Source organism: Clytia hemisphaerica, unplaced genomic scaffold, assembly GCF_902728285.1.
Source record: "Clytia hemisphaerica strain Z4C2 unplaced genomic scaffold, Clytia hemisphaerica genome assembly, whole genome shotgun sequence".
NCBI lineage: Eukaryota > Metazoa > Cnidaria > Hydrozoa > Leptothecata > Clytiidae > Clytia > Clytia hemisphaerica.
In genome coordinates, this window is record NW_027104297.1 from 268,179 (window position 1) to 283,844 (window position 15,666).

At 35.7% G+C, this 15,666-nt stretch overlaps 3 protein-coding genes across 3 annotated transcripts; 1 reads left to right on the forward strand and 2 right to left on the reverse strand.

Moving 5' to 3' along the window:
- The first annotated feature begins 2,505 nt into the window (after nucleotides 1–2,505).
- On the forward strand, nucleotides 2,506–14,103 carry LOC136817281 (uncharacterized protein C2orf50-like). Its single transcript, XM_067073616.1, has 3 exons — nucleotides 2,506–2,805; nucleotides 4,528–4,567; nucleotides 13,657–14,103. The coding sequence occupies exons 1-3, from the start codon at nucleotides 2,552–2,554 to the stop codon at nucleotides 13,846–13,848; spliced, it is 486 nt and encodes a 161-aa protein (XP_066929717.1). The 5' UTR covers nucleotides 2,506–2,551; the 3' UTR covers nucleotides 13,849–14,103.
- LOC136817231 (uncharacterized) lies at nucleotides 5,136–8,192 on the reverse strand. Its single transcript, XM_067073567.1, has 2 exons — nucleotides 7,906–8,192; nucleotides 5,136–7,252 (listed from the first exon to the last, which is right to left on the reverse strand). The coding sequence occupies exons 1-2, from the start codon at nucleotides 8,156–8,158 to the stop codon at nucleotides 5,136–5,138; spliced, it is 2,370 nt and encodes a 789-aa protein (XP_066929668.1). The 5' UTR covers nucleotides 8,159–8,192.
- On the reverse strand, nucleotides 9,996–12,700 carry LOC136817232 (serine-rich adhesin for platelets-like). Its single transcript, XM_067073568.1, has 3 exons — nucleotides 12,445–12,700; nucleotides 10,761–12,256; nucleotides 9,996–10,455 (listed from the first exon to the last, which is right to left on the reverse strand). Exons 1-3 carry the CDS (start codon nucleotides 12,698–12,700, stop codon nucleotides 10,180–10,182), a joined length of 2,028 nt encoding a protein of 675 aa, XP_066929669.1. The 3' UTR covers nucleotides 9,996–10,179.
- Nucleotides 14,104–15,666: the final 1,563 nt, after the last annotated feature.

The following is a 15,666-nucleotide window of genomic DNA, read 5'->3' on the forward strand; positions in this document are numbered from 1 at the left end:
TTATCCTGGCTTGGGACAGGCTGACTGTCATATATATATGTCACCGTCCGTAATTTTGGTTTGATAGACGAACAAGGAGAAGGACTAAAGTATTCTTTTTTTCGTAATAGCTATAATCTTCATAATAATATGCAACCGTCTTGTTGTAACATCACCATGGATGTAATACCTCGCATTGCAAACGTCGTTTCAGTGTGACGGATGTTGAAAAATCCGACGATTTGGAGGCTTCATATATTGCGACTTTGCCGGGAAGCCCAAATGCACAAAAATCAAGGTTTGCGATATTTTTGTGCATTTGATTGGGCTTCCATACACTACTGGCTAAAACCGGGGTATTTCCGTAAGAAAACATTACGTCACGAATACGGAATATCCCGAGATCAATAAAAATGGCAGCACGGTTGAGCAAAAAAAGGGAAATCGGTGCACCACAGTTTTTAAAGATCATGCTGCTTTTATCAGTTTTATCATCTATCAGGTTTATTATTCATTCGTGTTTATGATATATTATTCTAAATTTATTGTAAATATTTCCCTTTTATTTTCTTTCGTAGCGATTAAAAATTTACCAACTGCTCATAAAATATGAAAAACCAGTGAAAACCCAGTTTGCGCAAACTCTGCATCACTGTTTGACTGCTTTTATCCAGAGCATCCAGCGAAAGGTATATAAGAGATATTAAGTAGTGTATAAGTTTCAATTTTGATGTTGTGTGTCTGTAGGGTTTCCAAACTTTGAGATTCTGTTAAAATACTAAGGTTCATTCACATATTCACATGTGTTGTGTTGTGCCATATATACCCATATTCATATATTAATACGCATTCAACCAAATGCATATATATTGTTATAGTAAATACTTTTTTAGTTTCACTTCAGTTTGTAGAGTACATATGGCAAGGCTGCACTGGAGGAAAGATTCAGAAATACCAAGTTCCGCACTGAAAGAACACACCTGATCCGATCCTTTTTATAGACCTTTTCGCCTTTCCGTCCGCCATCTTGAATTGTATGCAAAAATACAGGAACGAAAATGCCGTGGTTGGATTTAGTTGGAATTATGCAACATATCCAAGTTTACACAAAGATTAAAAAGACAACAAAGTATCTTATGAATAAATATTATGATCATTAGAACAATAAAAGATGGAATTTCTTAATCCAAAAGGAAATATTTACAGAACAACAAAAGCCTTTTAGGAATTTGTTCTTAAAGACATTGCATATTCTGTTTTCATGTCATTAAAAAATTCCACGAAGACGGAGTACACACATCAAACTTTCAAAAAACAATCCTTATTCGGCTGACGGCAAATTATTCTCCTGGGAATAGAGAGCAAGCAAAAAAATACGCCGCAAAACTTCTAAAGGGAAGCTTTTTTAGAAATTAACATTTTCAAAAACTATGAGAAATTGCTTAAAATTTGAGCCATAGATGAGAAAATTTGAGCCAAGCCATCCTTGAAAACTAATTTGAAGATCAACTTCCCAAGAAAAAGATCAACAAGGGAGACGGAACCCACCTAGATCCGCGTACTACCGGATAGGCTACTTCCCGGAAATTTTGCCGGACCTCAAACACTGACCCATTTACATGTGCGAAATTATTTTTACTTGAGTGTATAAAACATTCTGCCTTAAAAATCGAAGCGCTGCCTTGGGAATTGAATTACAAAATTTGGTTGGTTGATATTCTGGCTACTTACTACACGTTTGCAATCGGTTATTTTGTCTCATTTTAAGTTTTCAAGTTTTAATTAATTGTCTTGGGAACTTGAACTTTATTCAGGTAACTCTCATCCTTGCTACTTCAAATACATCCTGTAGATGACTGACGTTGTTTTTTCTGAAAGCTTGATTTCCTAGTGTGGCTAATTGACTAGCGAAGGTAAAAAAATAATCCTTACTCGGCTGACAGTTAATTATTTTCCTGGGAATAGAACTGGCAAATGATCAAATCAAAACATTGATCTAAACCCCCTGATTTACAGCGGCTTTTCTAGGGTGTACTAGGGCAAAATGGGTTACAGGGATGCACCACTGGTCAGAAAAATCAGTCCCTTGTAGGGTGCCTTTTTTGGAAAATCGGGAAAAAAGTAGAAAATTTGAGAACATTTTGGAATTTCAGTCCCATTCAGGTCCCTTTTTTCGCAAATTTCGGCAAAATTTTTGAAAAAACAAGTCCCACGTAGGGTCCATTCTTCAAAACACAGCAGAGCACCCCTGTCGATTGGCAAGGGTAGTACCCCCGGGGCTTTTACTAATGTGTTGCCCTTGACCTTGTATATCAAAACAGTGGTTTTAATATTTTCTTGCCCAGGAAAGAATGTGTGACGTCAAAATACTGCTTTCAGTTTGTTTGTTTAGAACAAGTTTCTAAAAAAAGCTTTTGTTGTTCTGTAAATATTTCCTATTGGATCTTGTATTGTTCTAATGATTATAATATTTACTATCTGTACTATCTTAGTCCTTAGGTATCTAAATTGTTTTTTTACAGGTAAAACAAACAATAACATGAAATAAATATACCTACTGAAAAAACATATAATGTCTTCTTTAAATTTCAACCCTGAAAATCAAGTTTCAAATCGACCATACCTTTCATCAAACACATTGTTAGCGACACCAGCTACGTCCAGTCAATACCATTTACAATGTGTTCCAAAGGAGCACAAAGAGAGGGTGAAATCAGCACCACCTCGTACAAGAACAATTCGAGATTACCAGAAATGCAATATTGTTAAGGAAGAAATGAGATGGGAGGAGAGATGTAGAAAAGAAACAACTTTACAAAAAAACTGGTAAGGACCATGTGAATTGTATTTTAATACCATAGTGTCTTCCAGGGTTTGTTCCCCCACCAAATTCTTGGTTTTTTTTAATCTCCCCCTCTTTTTTTCCCCCTATGACTTTTCAGTTTTTTAGTCCCCCCCCTTTTTTTGCTTTCCCCCCAGAAAATTCTGAAAATATCAGTTCCCCCATATACCCATATAAATTTCACCTGACACAAACGTAAAATTTTGCTGCAAAAGGAACACTATCACTAGACAAAATAGAACGAAAATGGGTTAATGTAAACAAACATGCTTAGAAAAGCAGACTTAAAACAACAATGAAATGAAAAATTAAAATCCTAAATGAAATCAAAACAACTTTAAAAAATACTGAATATCAGGATCCTAAAATAAACACACAAGATGAAGATAAAGATTTCACACTTCCCCCACCAAATTTGCCAACTATCGATGTTTTCCCCCTCTCCTATTTCCCCCTTTACTATTCAAATTTTCATTTTTTTCCCTCACCCATCCAAAATTGGAAAATTGGTCCCCCCCTTTATAAAGGGGGGGGGGAGGATACTGAATACCAACATTGAAGTCTGTCAAAAAGATATGTTCAACGTTTTTATTTTGACCATAACTTTCCAACCAGTTGTGGTATAATGAAAAGCTTGGTATTATTGGAAAGATATGTAAATGCAATTATATTTTCCACCAGTCTTTTGAAATTCTTCTAAAAAAGTGAAGAAAAACGAAGAATAAAATTTGCTAGTTTTGCTAGTACATTGAATGATTTTTATATCAATGGAAAGCTTGATAATATTATGTAGACTGCATGCATCCCCTCTGATATGGCTTGATGGTAGGGGATGTGTATCGTGTATTAAATTCTCATCTGAGAGCTACCCCCATTTTTGGGCTTTTGAATTTTAGAAACTTGCTTAACTTGATTATTGTAAACAAATTAATCCTTTGATACATCTTTAGTAAAAAAAGTGTTTAATAACAGAAGCTTCTGTTCATTTTTTCTAAAATTTATTCGTAAACGTTTCGATTCACAACAGAGAATCATCATCAGTGCATAAAAATTGAAATGAATTCCAGGTACAAATTCTAAATTCTTGAATAAAATTGATTAAAAATTTGAATGGCTAAAGGTTAATAGAATCATTGGATTTCTGAAGCTTTTTTAAAGAAAATTGAAACAGGTTACCCCAACTCTCGGACGGCAATTTTATACACGATACGCATCCCTATATCAAAATCAATTCTAGGAATGTGCGCAGCCTAGATAATAATGATATGAATCGAAAAATATATCAACTTTAATGGTTAGAAATAATCACAGACTAGAATTTTTCCGTTTATTCAGGTTTATGTGGATATTTTGTTATTTCATCCTTTTGTTTGATATCAAATTTTTCAAAATCAGAGGGTTATGTATTCCTTCTATTTTTAAATTTGTTTCCCAAATGAAAAAATACAGAATAAAATCATTGAGACAAAGTTTTGATGCTGGGAACCTTGAGTGGATTATGAAAAATATCTAAAATCTGAATTTTCGTCAAAACTCTGAGAAAAATAAAAGAAATTACTTGAAAAAGATACTGAGACAGACTAAGACCCAAAATTTAGTCCAACCAAAAATATTGAAAAACAACCACTGCACTTTACTGAAACACAAGACGTCTACAGCTAGATCGATGTTAATTTACTAAAATTTGTCTTTCTTTTTTTTTCCAGGGAGAAAAACTTGGGGTTTCTTGCAGATTATGACCAATACGTAAGTGTTTGAATTTTTTTATTTTTGGGATCTTGAAAATACTTAAAAAGAAGACAGATTTTAATTCTGAATTAAAAAAAAAACGAAGAATTTTTTTTATTTTTGATGTTGTTGTATTTTTAACAATAGTAAGCATAATATTTTAACAATGGTGATACTATTGCTGGAATCAAACCATCTGTACGAGAGCTTTCTCCCACTTACAAACTACCAGATTGTAAAAACAGTGAGGGCGGATTTAAGGTGAGATCAACGCCCCAGGTAATGTCTTGAAGGACTCCTCATCGACTGGGGAAATTGTCTTCAGTAGTTCTATAGACGAGATACTTGCTTTCTTTGGAGAATTTTGATTCCATTTGTGTTAGTTCTAAACGAGGCTGGGTTGAGGCTGACACAGGGTGAGTCTCACTAGAGAAATTTAGTAGTTGCATGGTTTTGCAATTTGATTTCTTGTGTGTTCGATTGCATGGAGAGGTTTGATGTACATACATTTGGTGACTTGAGTTACCCTTGCATTTATGGTAGCCTCTCTCTTTTGTTTGCAGACCCGGCGACGAGTTGAACTAACTTATGCTAAATTATTTTGGTGTGACTCTGATGTTGTTTTAGAGCCACACCATTTGCTTGGCGATATTAATAAATTCCAAAATCGTTTGAAACGTCCAGGCTTTGCTATTTGTTGGCGATTGTCGACTAAGGTTGGTGGTTCAATAGATTGCCCTTCCTGTTCATTTTTAACTTCATGTTCTTCATCGGGTTTCTTAAGCTGAGGAGGTGAGGGCTTTTGTTGGGAATTTCTAATTGAAACCTCAAACTTTAGTGGTGGTATGATTTGAAACTTATGTGTTGACACATTTGGTCGTCTTTTTTTTCTCAGTTTTAGTTTTTCTTGTTTTAACTGCATAGCACGCGGTGTAGTGTGTGCATCAAGTGCTTGGAATTGATTGGTTTTTACGTTGAACTGTGATGTTGAACTGACAGCAGACACATATATTATGACGTCACTTTTCCTGGTCAATTTGATTGATTCCTCGGAGGTTTTGGCTGATATAATCACTTCAGAAGGTACACTTGTTAATTCGTCATCTTCCTCCTCTTTAATCGTTGGCAAAGATGGCTTAAAACGAGTTGAGATGACTTTAGATTCGGAATCCTTTTGTCGAGGTCTGCACTCATTGTTTCCCTTGCACATCTCCTTAACTAACGCCTTTTTATGTAACTGGTCTGGCTTGCTTGTTTGAAGCTCGACGTCTTTAGTTTCTTTACTGACAATGTCTACAGTTAATGGTCTATCACCTTTTCCTTCTTCTGAAATTGCAGTTTTTTCAGTGATAACAACTTTCGTCTTCTGTGACTCAGTCTGATTTTGCAACATTTCTTGCGCCGCTTTCAGATCTGCCATGTTGACGCATGTTCGCCTACTTTTCTTTCGGCGTTGGGATGATTTAGATGTACTAACCAAGTTCTCTAAGGTTTTTGAAGCATCAGACTCTTTAACTTCGACAATCACAGGACTCAAGTTTGGCATAGTTTCAGATATTTGCATCAAATCATCTTGGTGAAATCTTATCGGCTCTGTTTGTTGAAATTCGGTATCGCCGATATGGGCCTCCTCATTGGTAGAATTTGTGGTCGATGGTTCAGGATCTTCAACTTCTTCCGATATTGGAGTCGTTTTAGCGACCACTTCTTTCGTCTCCTGGTGTTGAGTCTGATTTCGCAACAATACTTGCGCGGATTTTAGATCCTTCATATTGACACATGTTTGTCTGCTTTTCTTCCGGCGTTGGGAAGATTTAGATGAGTGTTCCAATTCATTTTTGGCATCGCTGACCACTTTTTCTGATGTTTCGGAAACATCAAATTCTCCAACTTCGGTCATTTCAGCACTCAAGTTACACTCAATTTCGGAATTCCGTGTATTTTGGTGATTGTTTTCTGACTCTGGTCGTTGAAACTCTGTGCCAAATGCTTGGGCAACAAAATTTTTTGTTGATGGTTCATTATCTTCGGCTTCTTCGGATATTGAAGCCATCTCAGCGACAGTTTCTTTAGTCTCCCGAGGCTCGTCTCGACTTCGCAACATTTCTTGTGCAGCATAAAGATCTTTCATGTTGACACACGTCTGTCTTCTTTTCTTGCGCCGTTCGAAAGATTTACCGCTTTTTGGTAAGTTTTCCACGCCACTATTCGACGCTTCAATTACTGTTTTCACTGCTAATTTTAAAGCATCACGTTTTTTAGGCTCTGTTTTTTGACAAGTCAATACTTCCTCTGTCATTGACGTGTCTCGGTCTTCGATTGACGCCTTTGTTGCAAGAGAGCTGCTTGTATTGACAGCGTTTACGGAAATGTTTGTCCTGTCATTAGAACCGGATAAAACCTTTTGTCTTTCTAATGTAGCTTCTTTATTCTCTGAGCCTATTTCAGATGAAGTTGCTTCAGAAATATCAATTCCAATTTCAGCAATTTCATGACGTTCTTCTTTCTTTGTGACGACACTCTCTTTTCCCTTGCGTCTGTTCTTACGCTTTTTATTCTGTTTCTTTACTCGCGCCTCTTGTAGAATAGACGAAGATGTCGTTTGTATTTGATTCGAATCAGGTACGACTGAACTAATAGAAGAATTACTCTGCCATTCATTATGACCGTCTTTCGAGCCTTCGTTTGATTTATCATCACCATCTATAAGTTAAGGTTAAGAAAGAAAACCTTCAGAAATAGATCAGTTTCTAATTGGTTAGGATTTCTGCTCTAAATCTACTTTAGAGGTTTTATTTTTACATAAGTGTTTCCGTTTCATATCAGACACAAATTTCATATCAGGACAGTGTCTTCCTATTGTTATATTATGTTGGTATAAGCAAAAAAAAAGTTTTTCCTTTCCTTTCTGACCAATCTTGCTGCACATCAGTGTCAATCCAATGTGAAAAAGCTTGTGAATTAAAATTGATGAGTAAGCAAACGATATCACTCTTATTTAAAAACAAAACCTTTAAAAGTGACGATCATAGTGGAAATCTAAAAATTGTTATGTTATGGAAATCTTCTCAGAAACAACGCGAAGTACGAACATAAAAAATATTTATGATAAAAGTAGGGACGCTTCAACGGTAAATACCTCTTAGAATTGAGGCTCAGTAACTCGAACACACAGGGGGGACAAAAATTTGTTCGAGTTCAGGAAATTTCAAGCTATGGAGTAAAGTTTTTAACGCGTTGTTAACTGAAGGGACGAGAAAACTTTTTTGAGTTAAAGGGTCATCTGAGTTATAGAGGTTCGAGTTTAAAGAGATTCTTCTATCTATAATTTGATTCTTGTCTTTTCAAAAGCATACCTTTAGTTGATGAAGAGTAAATAATTTCGGTCACCGTTGGCATGCTGCTCAGAAATGCACGTTCTGCAGCTTTGTTACAGATCTCCTCAATGATAGTTTTGATCTCGGACATCACTGTTGAGGATTGAGTGAATCCTGGCAGCAGGTCTTCCTTGTCATCAAACATTTCTTCTCCGTCTGTTTGAATGTCATTGGTTTGATCCAGTATTTGATTACTTTCCATAGTTTTAAGAGAGATGCTTACTGAATCCATTTCACTTTATGAATTAAAAGAATCTCGAATTTGAATTGACGGACGTCACTATTTAAAGTTGATTTGTAGAAAAATATTTGACGTCAAATAAACTTTTTCAAAAGATATTGCGTCAAAAGAAAACAACAAAAATGGTAACCAAAGTAGCGTGTAGCCATTTTAGTCAAGTGGCCTCTATAAAGGGATACGCAACCTAATTTCTTTGCTTCCCTCCAGAATTTCTATAAAGATTTGTCACCTCGATCCATGTTCTTTCCAAAAAAAATCCGGAAAATCTGAAGGTATTATAGAAATTAGGATATATAATGAGAAAGTCTTGAGTGAGCCCATTGTGAATTTGATCTATATGAACATATAAAACCATGGAGCCTGAAGGGTGTTCTTAACTTTTAAGCCCAAAAATGTTCCTGAATGGAGATTTCAAAAAGCCGCAAAAACTGTTTAAATCGAATCTAGATCTGTTATTTCATGAGAAACACCCATAAGAAAAATTTTCACGATGCCTCGTTAACACGTTCGCTGCCGGCTACGAGTGTACTCTCTTATTGGTAGAGGCGTCAAAATACCGGCAGTTCTTCAAAGGGTCATAAATTTTGATACAGAAAATTTGCTTAAGGCCGAGGTAAACGATTCCAACATTTCATCCAACATAGAAATTGAAATGTTGGACGAATGTTGGATGAATTTTGGAAAGGTGTTGCATCTCCTTAAAATCGTTTCGTCGCAATATCCAACATCATTTTCATCCAACATGGGTGTTCATTCATTCTTTTTTTAATTCATTCTTTTCAAATTAGAAATGGCGAGAACTTTTATACCCAGTGTAACTAGTGTCACTACTGCTGTTCAATGCGTACAAAAATTATAGTCTAACAATTGGACTCTTAATATGCAGAGAAAATTCTAGCGAAAAATCGACTCTTATGGTGCAATTTCATGAAATTTATTTATATCTATTTCAAGGCAAGAAATGGTCAAATTTCCTAAAAATTTGCAACAAAAACTATGTTCTCATTTTTTACACACTTACAGTGCATTTTGGGAAGCCTGAAAAACGTACCTTTAAAGGGTCACACCTCTATGATAGATCGCTTAACTTCAGTGCCCCCCCCTTGGTTTATTTTTCGAAAAAAAAACATTCGAGCTAGTAGCTTCTATACAATCTTTTTATATTTGTTACGAGATTTTTCGAATTTTTGATAAAAAAACATTCGATTCTATTTAAAATGACGTCATTCGCTTTCAAATGTTGGATGTGAGCTGAGTAAACGAATCCAACATGATCCAACACGAAAAGAAGAAGTAAATGTTGGACAAAATGTTTGATGGCGATCAAACTCCCATCCAACACTTTTTTTCTTCTTCCAACATAATTTTTTCTTCCTTTCCGATTTTTACATTCGAGTAAACGATTCCAACATTCTGTCCAACAGAGAGAAAATGGCATGTTGGATGGAATGTTGGAATCGTTTACCTCAGCCTTTACTATATAATACATTTTTGCAATCCAACATTTCCAATTCATTGTAGGTCGAAATGTTGGACGAAAAGTCACGTGTAAAAATTCGAAAAGTTGCATGAAAAGTCATTTGCGCAAAAACGTCAAACATTTTCATCCAACATGATTACGCAAATGCATCCAACATTGAAACCAACATAAAAGTGACGTCAATCTCATTAAAAAATGCTGGGTGAAAAGTTTGACGGCGATCCAACATGATTTCCAACAACTTTCTTAAAAAGTTGCAATTTTACGACTTGCGCAAACGAACCCAACATTTGATCCAACAATAATGTTGGATCAAATGTTGGATTCATTTGCTCCGGCCCTTAAGTCAACTTTCAGTGAAATTCAAAGAGGTCTCTAAAGCTTTAAAATATTCTAAAAGTGTTCTTAAAAATTTTTGCCTCGAAGCCTTATGCTCTTCTAACTCTTTGTGCGTGTAACAGACAAGATGTTTTTTTGTTTTGTTTTTTATTTTTAAAATTAGAAAATTATTTTTACAATGATGTTACTATTGCTAGCCTCGGAGAGTTGAACTAGCTTCATTATTTGGGTATGACTCTGATGTTGTTTTAGAGCCACACCATTTGCTTGGCGATGTTAAATGATTCCAAAAGCGTTTGAAACGTCCAGGGTTTTTGTTTTTGGTTTTTAACTGTTTGATGGTCAATCGCATCGCATGTATTTGATTGCCTTGCCATTCGACCGCTTTGTCTTGTCTCTTGATTATGTTATATCTTTCATCCGATAATTTGACGATGTCTTCCACGTGTTTCTTCATCTGTTTTAATTCCTGAAAGTTTTAAAGAATTTCAATTGTTGAGAAGTGAATTGGATATGTGTTGTTACTTTTTACCGGGAGAGGTAGATTTTCGTGGATTCGGGTCCTATACATAATGAGTGCTACGATCGAAGGAACTTATTTATTTTCATTCGACTCACGAAATTGTGGGATTTTTCCCCAAGGACTCGATGTAAAAATGTTGTAACTAATTGTCCTATTGCTGTCCTGTCTCCCAGTAATGGATATTAAATGGAACGGTACAATGTGGTATGAAGGTTTTTTTATTAAAGAACTGACTGATATAGATTACTTACCTCTTTCAACAACTTGTTTTCGTCCTCAAGTTGCCTAACGTCTATTTCAATTGTAGGACTGAATGATGTCGATGGTAGGGATTCTTCTCGTGCATCATCCGGGTTCTCAGCCGGCAAGATGTTGAATATACTTTTGGACATGGCTGCTAAGTCTTGAGCTCTTTTGAAAGTATTTCGACTGGACTTAAATTGCTGTTGTTGGGTGGTGGTGGTGGTGGTGTCTTTGGGCTTATGATTGACATCAAGAACCGCCCAGTGTTTAGAAAAACCTTCTTCAGTGTTGTTAACCTGAGCACTACCTCCTGAGAGCATTTCAACCATTTCGCCGGGTGCTCCAGATTTACTCATATCCTTGACAACAACACCGTCATTTGTTTTAGCAATGTTTTCATTACAATCATTAGCAATTTCAGCTGATGTTACCCGTTCTATTGGAATGGTATTCGGTACGAATGGTTTGGTTGATAGTGTTTTGCGAGTTTCAGTGTCTTTAATCTGTGTACTGTCAACTGGCTGGTTAACGATGGATAATGGAATGGTTTTTGTTTTCTTTACAAAGTTTTCGATACTTACAGATATCACTTCGTGTGATATCTTTTGCGCAAAACAGCAAAGGATGTCAGGAATAGCCTCTTCAGAGTTGTTATGAGATGTTATGGTTATTTCAGTTTTAATTAAGGGTGCCTGGACCTGAACAACTGCTGCATCTTTAACGTTCACGTGATTTAAGCTAAATGCTGCTTTCAAGTCGGTTAGATTTACGCAGGTTTGCCTCCTGTATTTACGGTGATCGAACGATTTTTTAGTAACCGTCTCAGTAGCGGTTTCTTTCAATTTCATTATTTGATCTTGTATATCAAAGCGCATCGTGTCGGCTTTCATGTCAAAGGTCTTAGTGAGTTCATGTTCTTTGCCGTCTATTTTATTTACCAATATAGAGCCGTCACCAAGTTTTTGTTTATCTGAGTGCAGTTTTTCAAAATGTACAACTGGTGTAGAGCTTTTTACTTCATAGCAAGTTGTTGTTTGGGCTTGATTTGTGGTATCGCTCTCATCCATCAAGCGATGCGCCGCTTTCAAATCGGCTAGGTTCACACAAGTTTGTCTCATATTCTTCCTGCGTTTAAAAGATGTTTTTATAACCTCTTTCGCTGGTTCACTTGGTGAATTCACAGTTGAGGAATCCTGATCGTTTTTCACAACTTCACCAATCACTGTATTTTCTTTTGGTGTTACTATTCGCTCCTTCGCAGCGGCGGTCTGGTCTTTAGTGTCCGAACAGTTGAACAGAACTTTCTCCGAATCACTTTTGATATCTGTATCTTTGCCTGATGTGGATGCTTTCCCCTTCGCACTACCAGACTTTCTTCTCTTCTTTTGTTTCTTCTTTTGCTTCTTCTCTCTCGCTGTTTGCAAGATTGAAGAAGAAGCAGTTGTTAATTGCTCCTTAGATTCACCTGCTGATGAATCACACTCTGTATTATTGTTGTCATCGCCTGAAACAAAAATAGAATGTAAAGCTATCCTTTTAAAGTCTATTTGAAAATCAGAATCTAACCATCGCAGAATAAGCACATACTTTTAAGCTCGTTAATGAAGCGACGACGACATCGTCTACACTGGATCTCGATTCTTAATCAGTGAAAAATCGTAGTAGTTCTATGTAGTTTCAAAGTCATCTTACCTCCATTTGACATAGAACTTTCAAGTTCTGTTACCGAAGACGCACTCGATTCCAATGTAAGCTCTGCAGCTTTATCACAAATTTCCTGCACGAGTATTTTGATTTCCGCTCCAACGCTTAATTGTAACGCTTCGTTCATTGTGGAGTCGCGTAGGTCAATTTGAACGTCATTTGCTTCAACCGCTATCGACTCTCCATCGTGGATCGCATCCATAGTTTTCATTACTGGAGTAGAGACGTCTTTCTCTGAATTCATTTTTTACGAATAAGGAAAATCTCTTATTCATTTCTTTTTTTCGCTACTTGTATACTTCATATAAGAATTTTTGACGTCAAATCATTCAATTTTCAAATTTGACAACGCATAACTTCAAAAGAAAGGAATCACCATAGCAATTTGGTAACCTGGTCTATGTCTCAAAATGGTAGATATTTTGTATCTAAGTGCTTTCGCTGTGCTTCAAAATGGTAGCTGAAAATTGCTGAAATCTGCCTACTTACCTCTGTCTAACTGAAGTATTTTAAAACTGTTCCTTTCTTTATTATCGTAGTTTTGTTGTTTACACAAGTAGCGAGTGCAAATGCAGGACTCATTGGAGAAATAACATTTATAACAGTCGGCCTACTTCTGACCTCTCTTCGACCGTTTACATACTTTAATGGGGTAAATTTTTAGCGGGAATTAATTTCGCGGAGGGTTCTTTTCAACTTCCCAATGAGATTTAATTTCACAGTTGACACCCAAATCCGCAAAATCCTCAAAATTTACAGTTGCCACTCTCTAATTCGAACTTCAAATGATGAAGACTTTTTCTTCGAATCAGAGAAATATTCGGATTAAAGAGATTATAGACAATACTTTCTAGCTACGGTGACCAATGCTGAAGTTCGAATTACAGGAAGATTCGAATTATAGATAAAATTTATAAGTTTTGATTCCAATCAAAGATAGCTGGCTGATTCTTTAGGGTAGAATGGAAGATTCAAGATTGGTTCAATAAGGCTTAGAATATAGCCTGGAAGTCTATAAACCCCTCCCGATTTGAAATATTGGAATAAATCTATCAATTAGCCCAAAAGTGACTTTCTCGCCCGAACTTTAAATTGCTTAAAACGAGGAATTTTTAACCAAAATTCTCAATATATTTTGACCGAGAGTGCATATAAGAGTTAAAAGAATAAAAATAAAAATACAATACACTTCTTCATTAGGGTGAACAAAAGCAGCGCAACAAGCCTCCAAAAGAGACGCCGTCAGTTTATTCCGTCACTTCTCGACCGTTGACGGCGTCACGGGAATACGGCAGTCGTGTTTCGACGGCGTCTGCTAACGAAATGAATCGCTTACAACGTAACATGAGTCGAGGAAGGAAACGAAACGAAGACTTGTTGTACTATGACTGATTTGATTTGACCAACAATTTATTTTGATTGATTGATTCAAAAATATATGCGTGGATGACTTTTGTTTGTTGTGCCAAGTGGGACTTACGTATTGCAGTCGTTTTACGTCTTTCGTTCATTACGTAATCAAGGACAAATTATGCTATGTATAATAATAATGATCCTGAGCAAAAAATGTAACATTTTTTATCTATAAAACGTTTGGATTTCCATGGACCAATGGCTTTCAAAGTTTGAATATTTCCAATCATTATACAGTATTTCGCTTTCGTAACGGGTTAAAGAATTTCTATTTATCATGAATTTTACCCTTTATATTACAATGAAGTAAACACAGTCGCTCTCGTGTTGTCTTCTGACCAGCCACCAGAACCGTTGGAAAACCAACGGATCCGGTGAGGATCAAACTCACAACCATACCATTCGCGGTCATTTGCTCTACAGAGACGCAGACAGTGAATAGGGAGAAATCCATCTCTGCATTGCTAGTGTGTTGAATCCTCCAACTAACGGAAAATCGCAGCAGTATCTGTGGTCACATACCCAACTCAATAGCTCTGGCGGCTGGTCACAAGACAACACGAAAGTGACGGTAATCACTTCATTGTAATTTCTATTTAGCTTACTTCGTGGGAAGAATTTTGTTTAAAAAATACTTTCCATTTCGTGAAAAAAATACAGCTCTTTTATCTTGACCAAGTATTTTAACAGTAAGTTTATTATTATTAAGTTCATAATATAATAAAATACTTTAATCTGAATATTTTTAAGGGGTTAAGCTTTCTTTTTGTATTTTTGTACCATATATACCATATAGCTTACACTTTTAAGAATTAGAAATTTTATATCATATTATGTAAACAGTTTGGAAGAAAAATAAATTATCGGCAACGTTGATGAGTGAAAACAAAAGTGTCATTAACTTTCAATCGAAACGTCAAAGGTCAATGTGAATGAAAATTATTGAGATAATTATCGCAGGGATTACTTTAAGCATATTAATTTTGACGTTGGCCAAAATGCGATTTTTGGCAGGTAAAATTAGACAGATTGCAAGATTTGTATAATTTGGCGGATGGGGAAATTTTAGGGACTTGATAATCAAAAATTACTATGGGTATTAAATTTGGCGGACGGTCAATTTTCAAAATTTTAGCGGGTACAGTATTTAAATTTCCCAAATGCCAAATGTAGTCCCTGCCAAAATTAATACGTAATTGTTAACTATTTAATTAACTTTTGAATCAGTATCTTTATTTATTTCAAAAATCATTTTTCCTCTTCATTTTTCAACTTTTCAGATATCTTTAATACAATAGATTATTCTCCTTGGAAATGTATTTCCAACGGAGTATAACTTTATAAAATAACATTATTACGTGCTGAAAAACTGTTGTAGAATGAAGTGTCCACACACTTTTGAGGACGACTTTAATTCCCAAGATACAATAGAGCGCATTAAAATGCACCATACATGCAATTATGAGTATGTAAAATCGTAACATTTTTTAATCGTAGGGCAAGGGTGGTTATAATAACATACATCTCCTGTTTTTCTTTATAACTCCATGCTGCTCCATGGTCAATTATATATTTTGTTTGGTAATAAAACTATAAAACACTCAATAAGTTCTTCTATGCATCCAATCTTCACCATTTTCATTATCGCATCGATCTCACGCCATACAGTATAGTTCAATTTTCGAACAATCCTTCACATACTTATCACCGTTGTATATTCTTTTTCAAGAGATTTTTTCTTTGTTCAGCTCACGATGTCTTTCTGGTAACCAACGTCGAATCACCATTTCCTAAAAT

Bases quoted from the DNA above. Each gene is read 5' to 3' on its own strand.
- LOC136817281 (XM_067073616.1), top strand. From the start codon at position 2,552: ATGTCTTCTTTAAATTTCAACCCTGAAAATCAAGTTTCAAATCGACCA. The intron at 2,806-4,527 runs GTAAGGACCATG...TTTTTTTTCCAG, and splicing joins ACAACTTTACAAAAAAACTG to GGAGAAAAACTTGGGGTTTC. The intron at 4,568-13,656 runs GTAAGTGTTTGA...CTTCTTCATTAG, and splicing joins TTGCAGATTATGACCAATAC to GGTGAACAAAAGCAGCGCAA.
- LOC136817231 (XM_067073567.1), bottom strand. From the start codon at position 8,158: ATGGATTCAGTAAGCATCTCTCTTAAAACTATGGAAAGTAATCAAATA. The intron at 7,253-7,905 runs GTATGCTTTTGA...CTTAACTTATAG, and splicing joins TTACTCTTCATCAACTAAAG to ATGGTGATGATAAATCAAAC.
- LOC136817232 (XM_067073568.1), bottom strand. From the start codon at position 12,700: ATGAATTCAGAGAAAGACGTCTCTACTCCAGTAATGAAAACTATGGAT. The intron at 12,257-12,444 runs GTAAGATGACTT...TTTTTGTTTCAG, and splicing joins AAGTTCTATGTCAAATGGAG to GCGATGACAACAATAATACA. The intron at 10,456-10,760 runs GTAAGTAATCTA...TAAAACTTTCAG, and splicing joins AAAACAAGTTGTTGAAAGAG to GAATTAAAACAGATGAAGAA.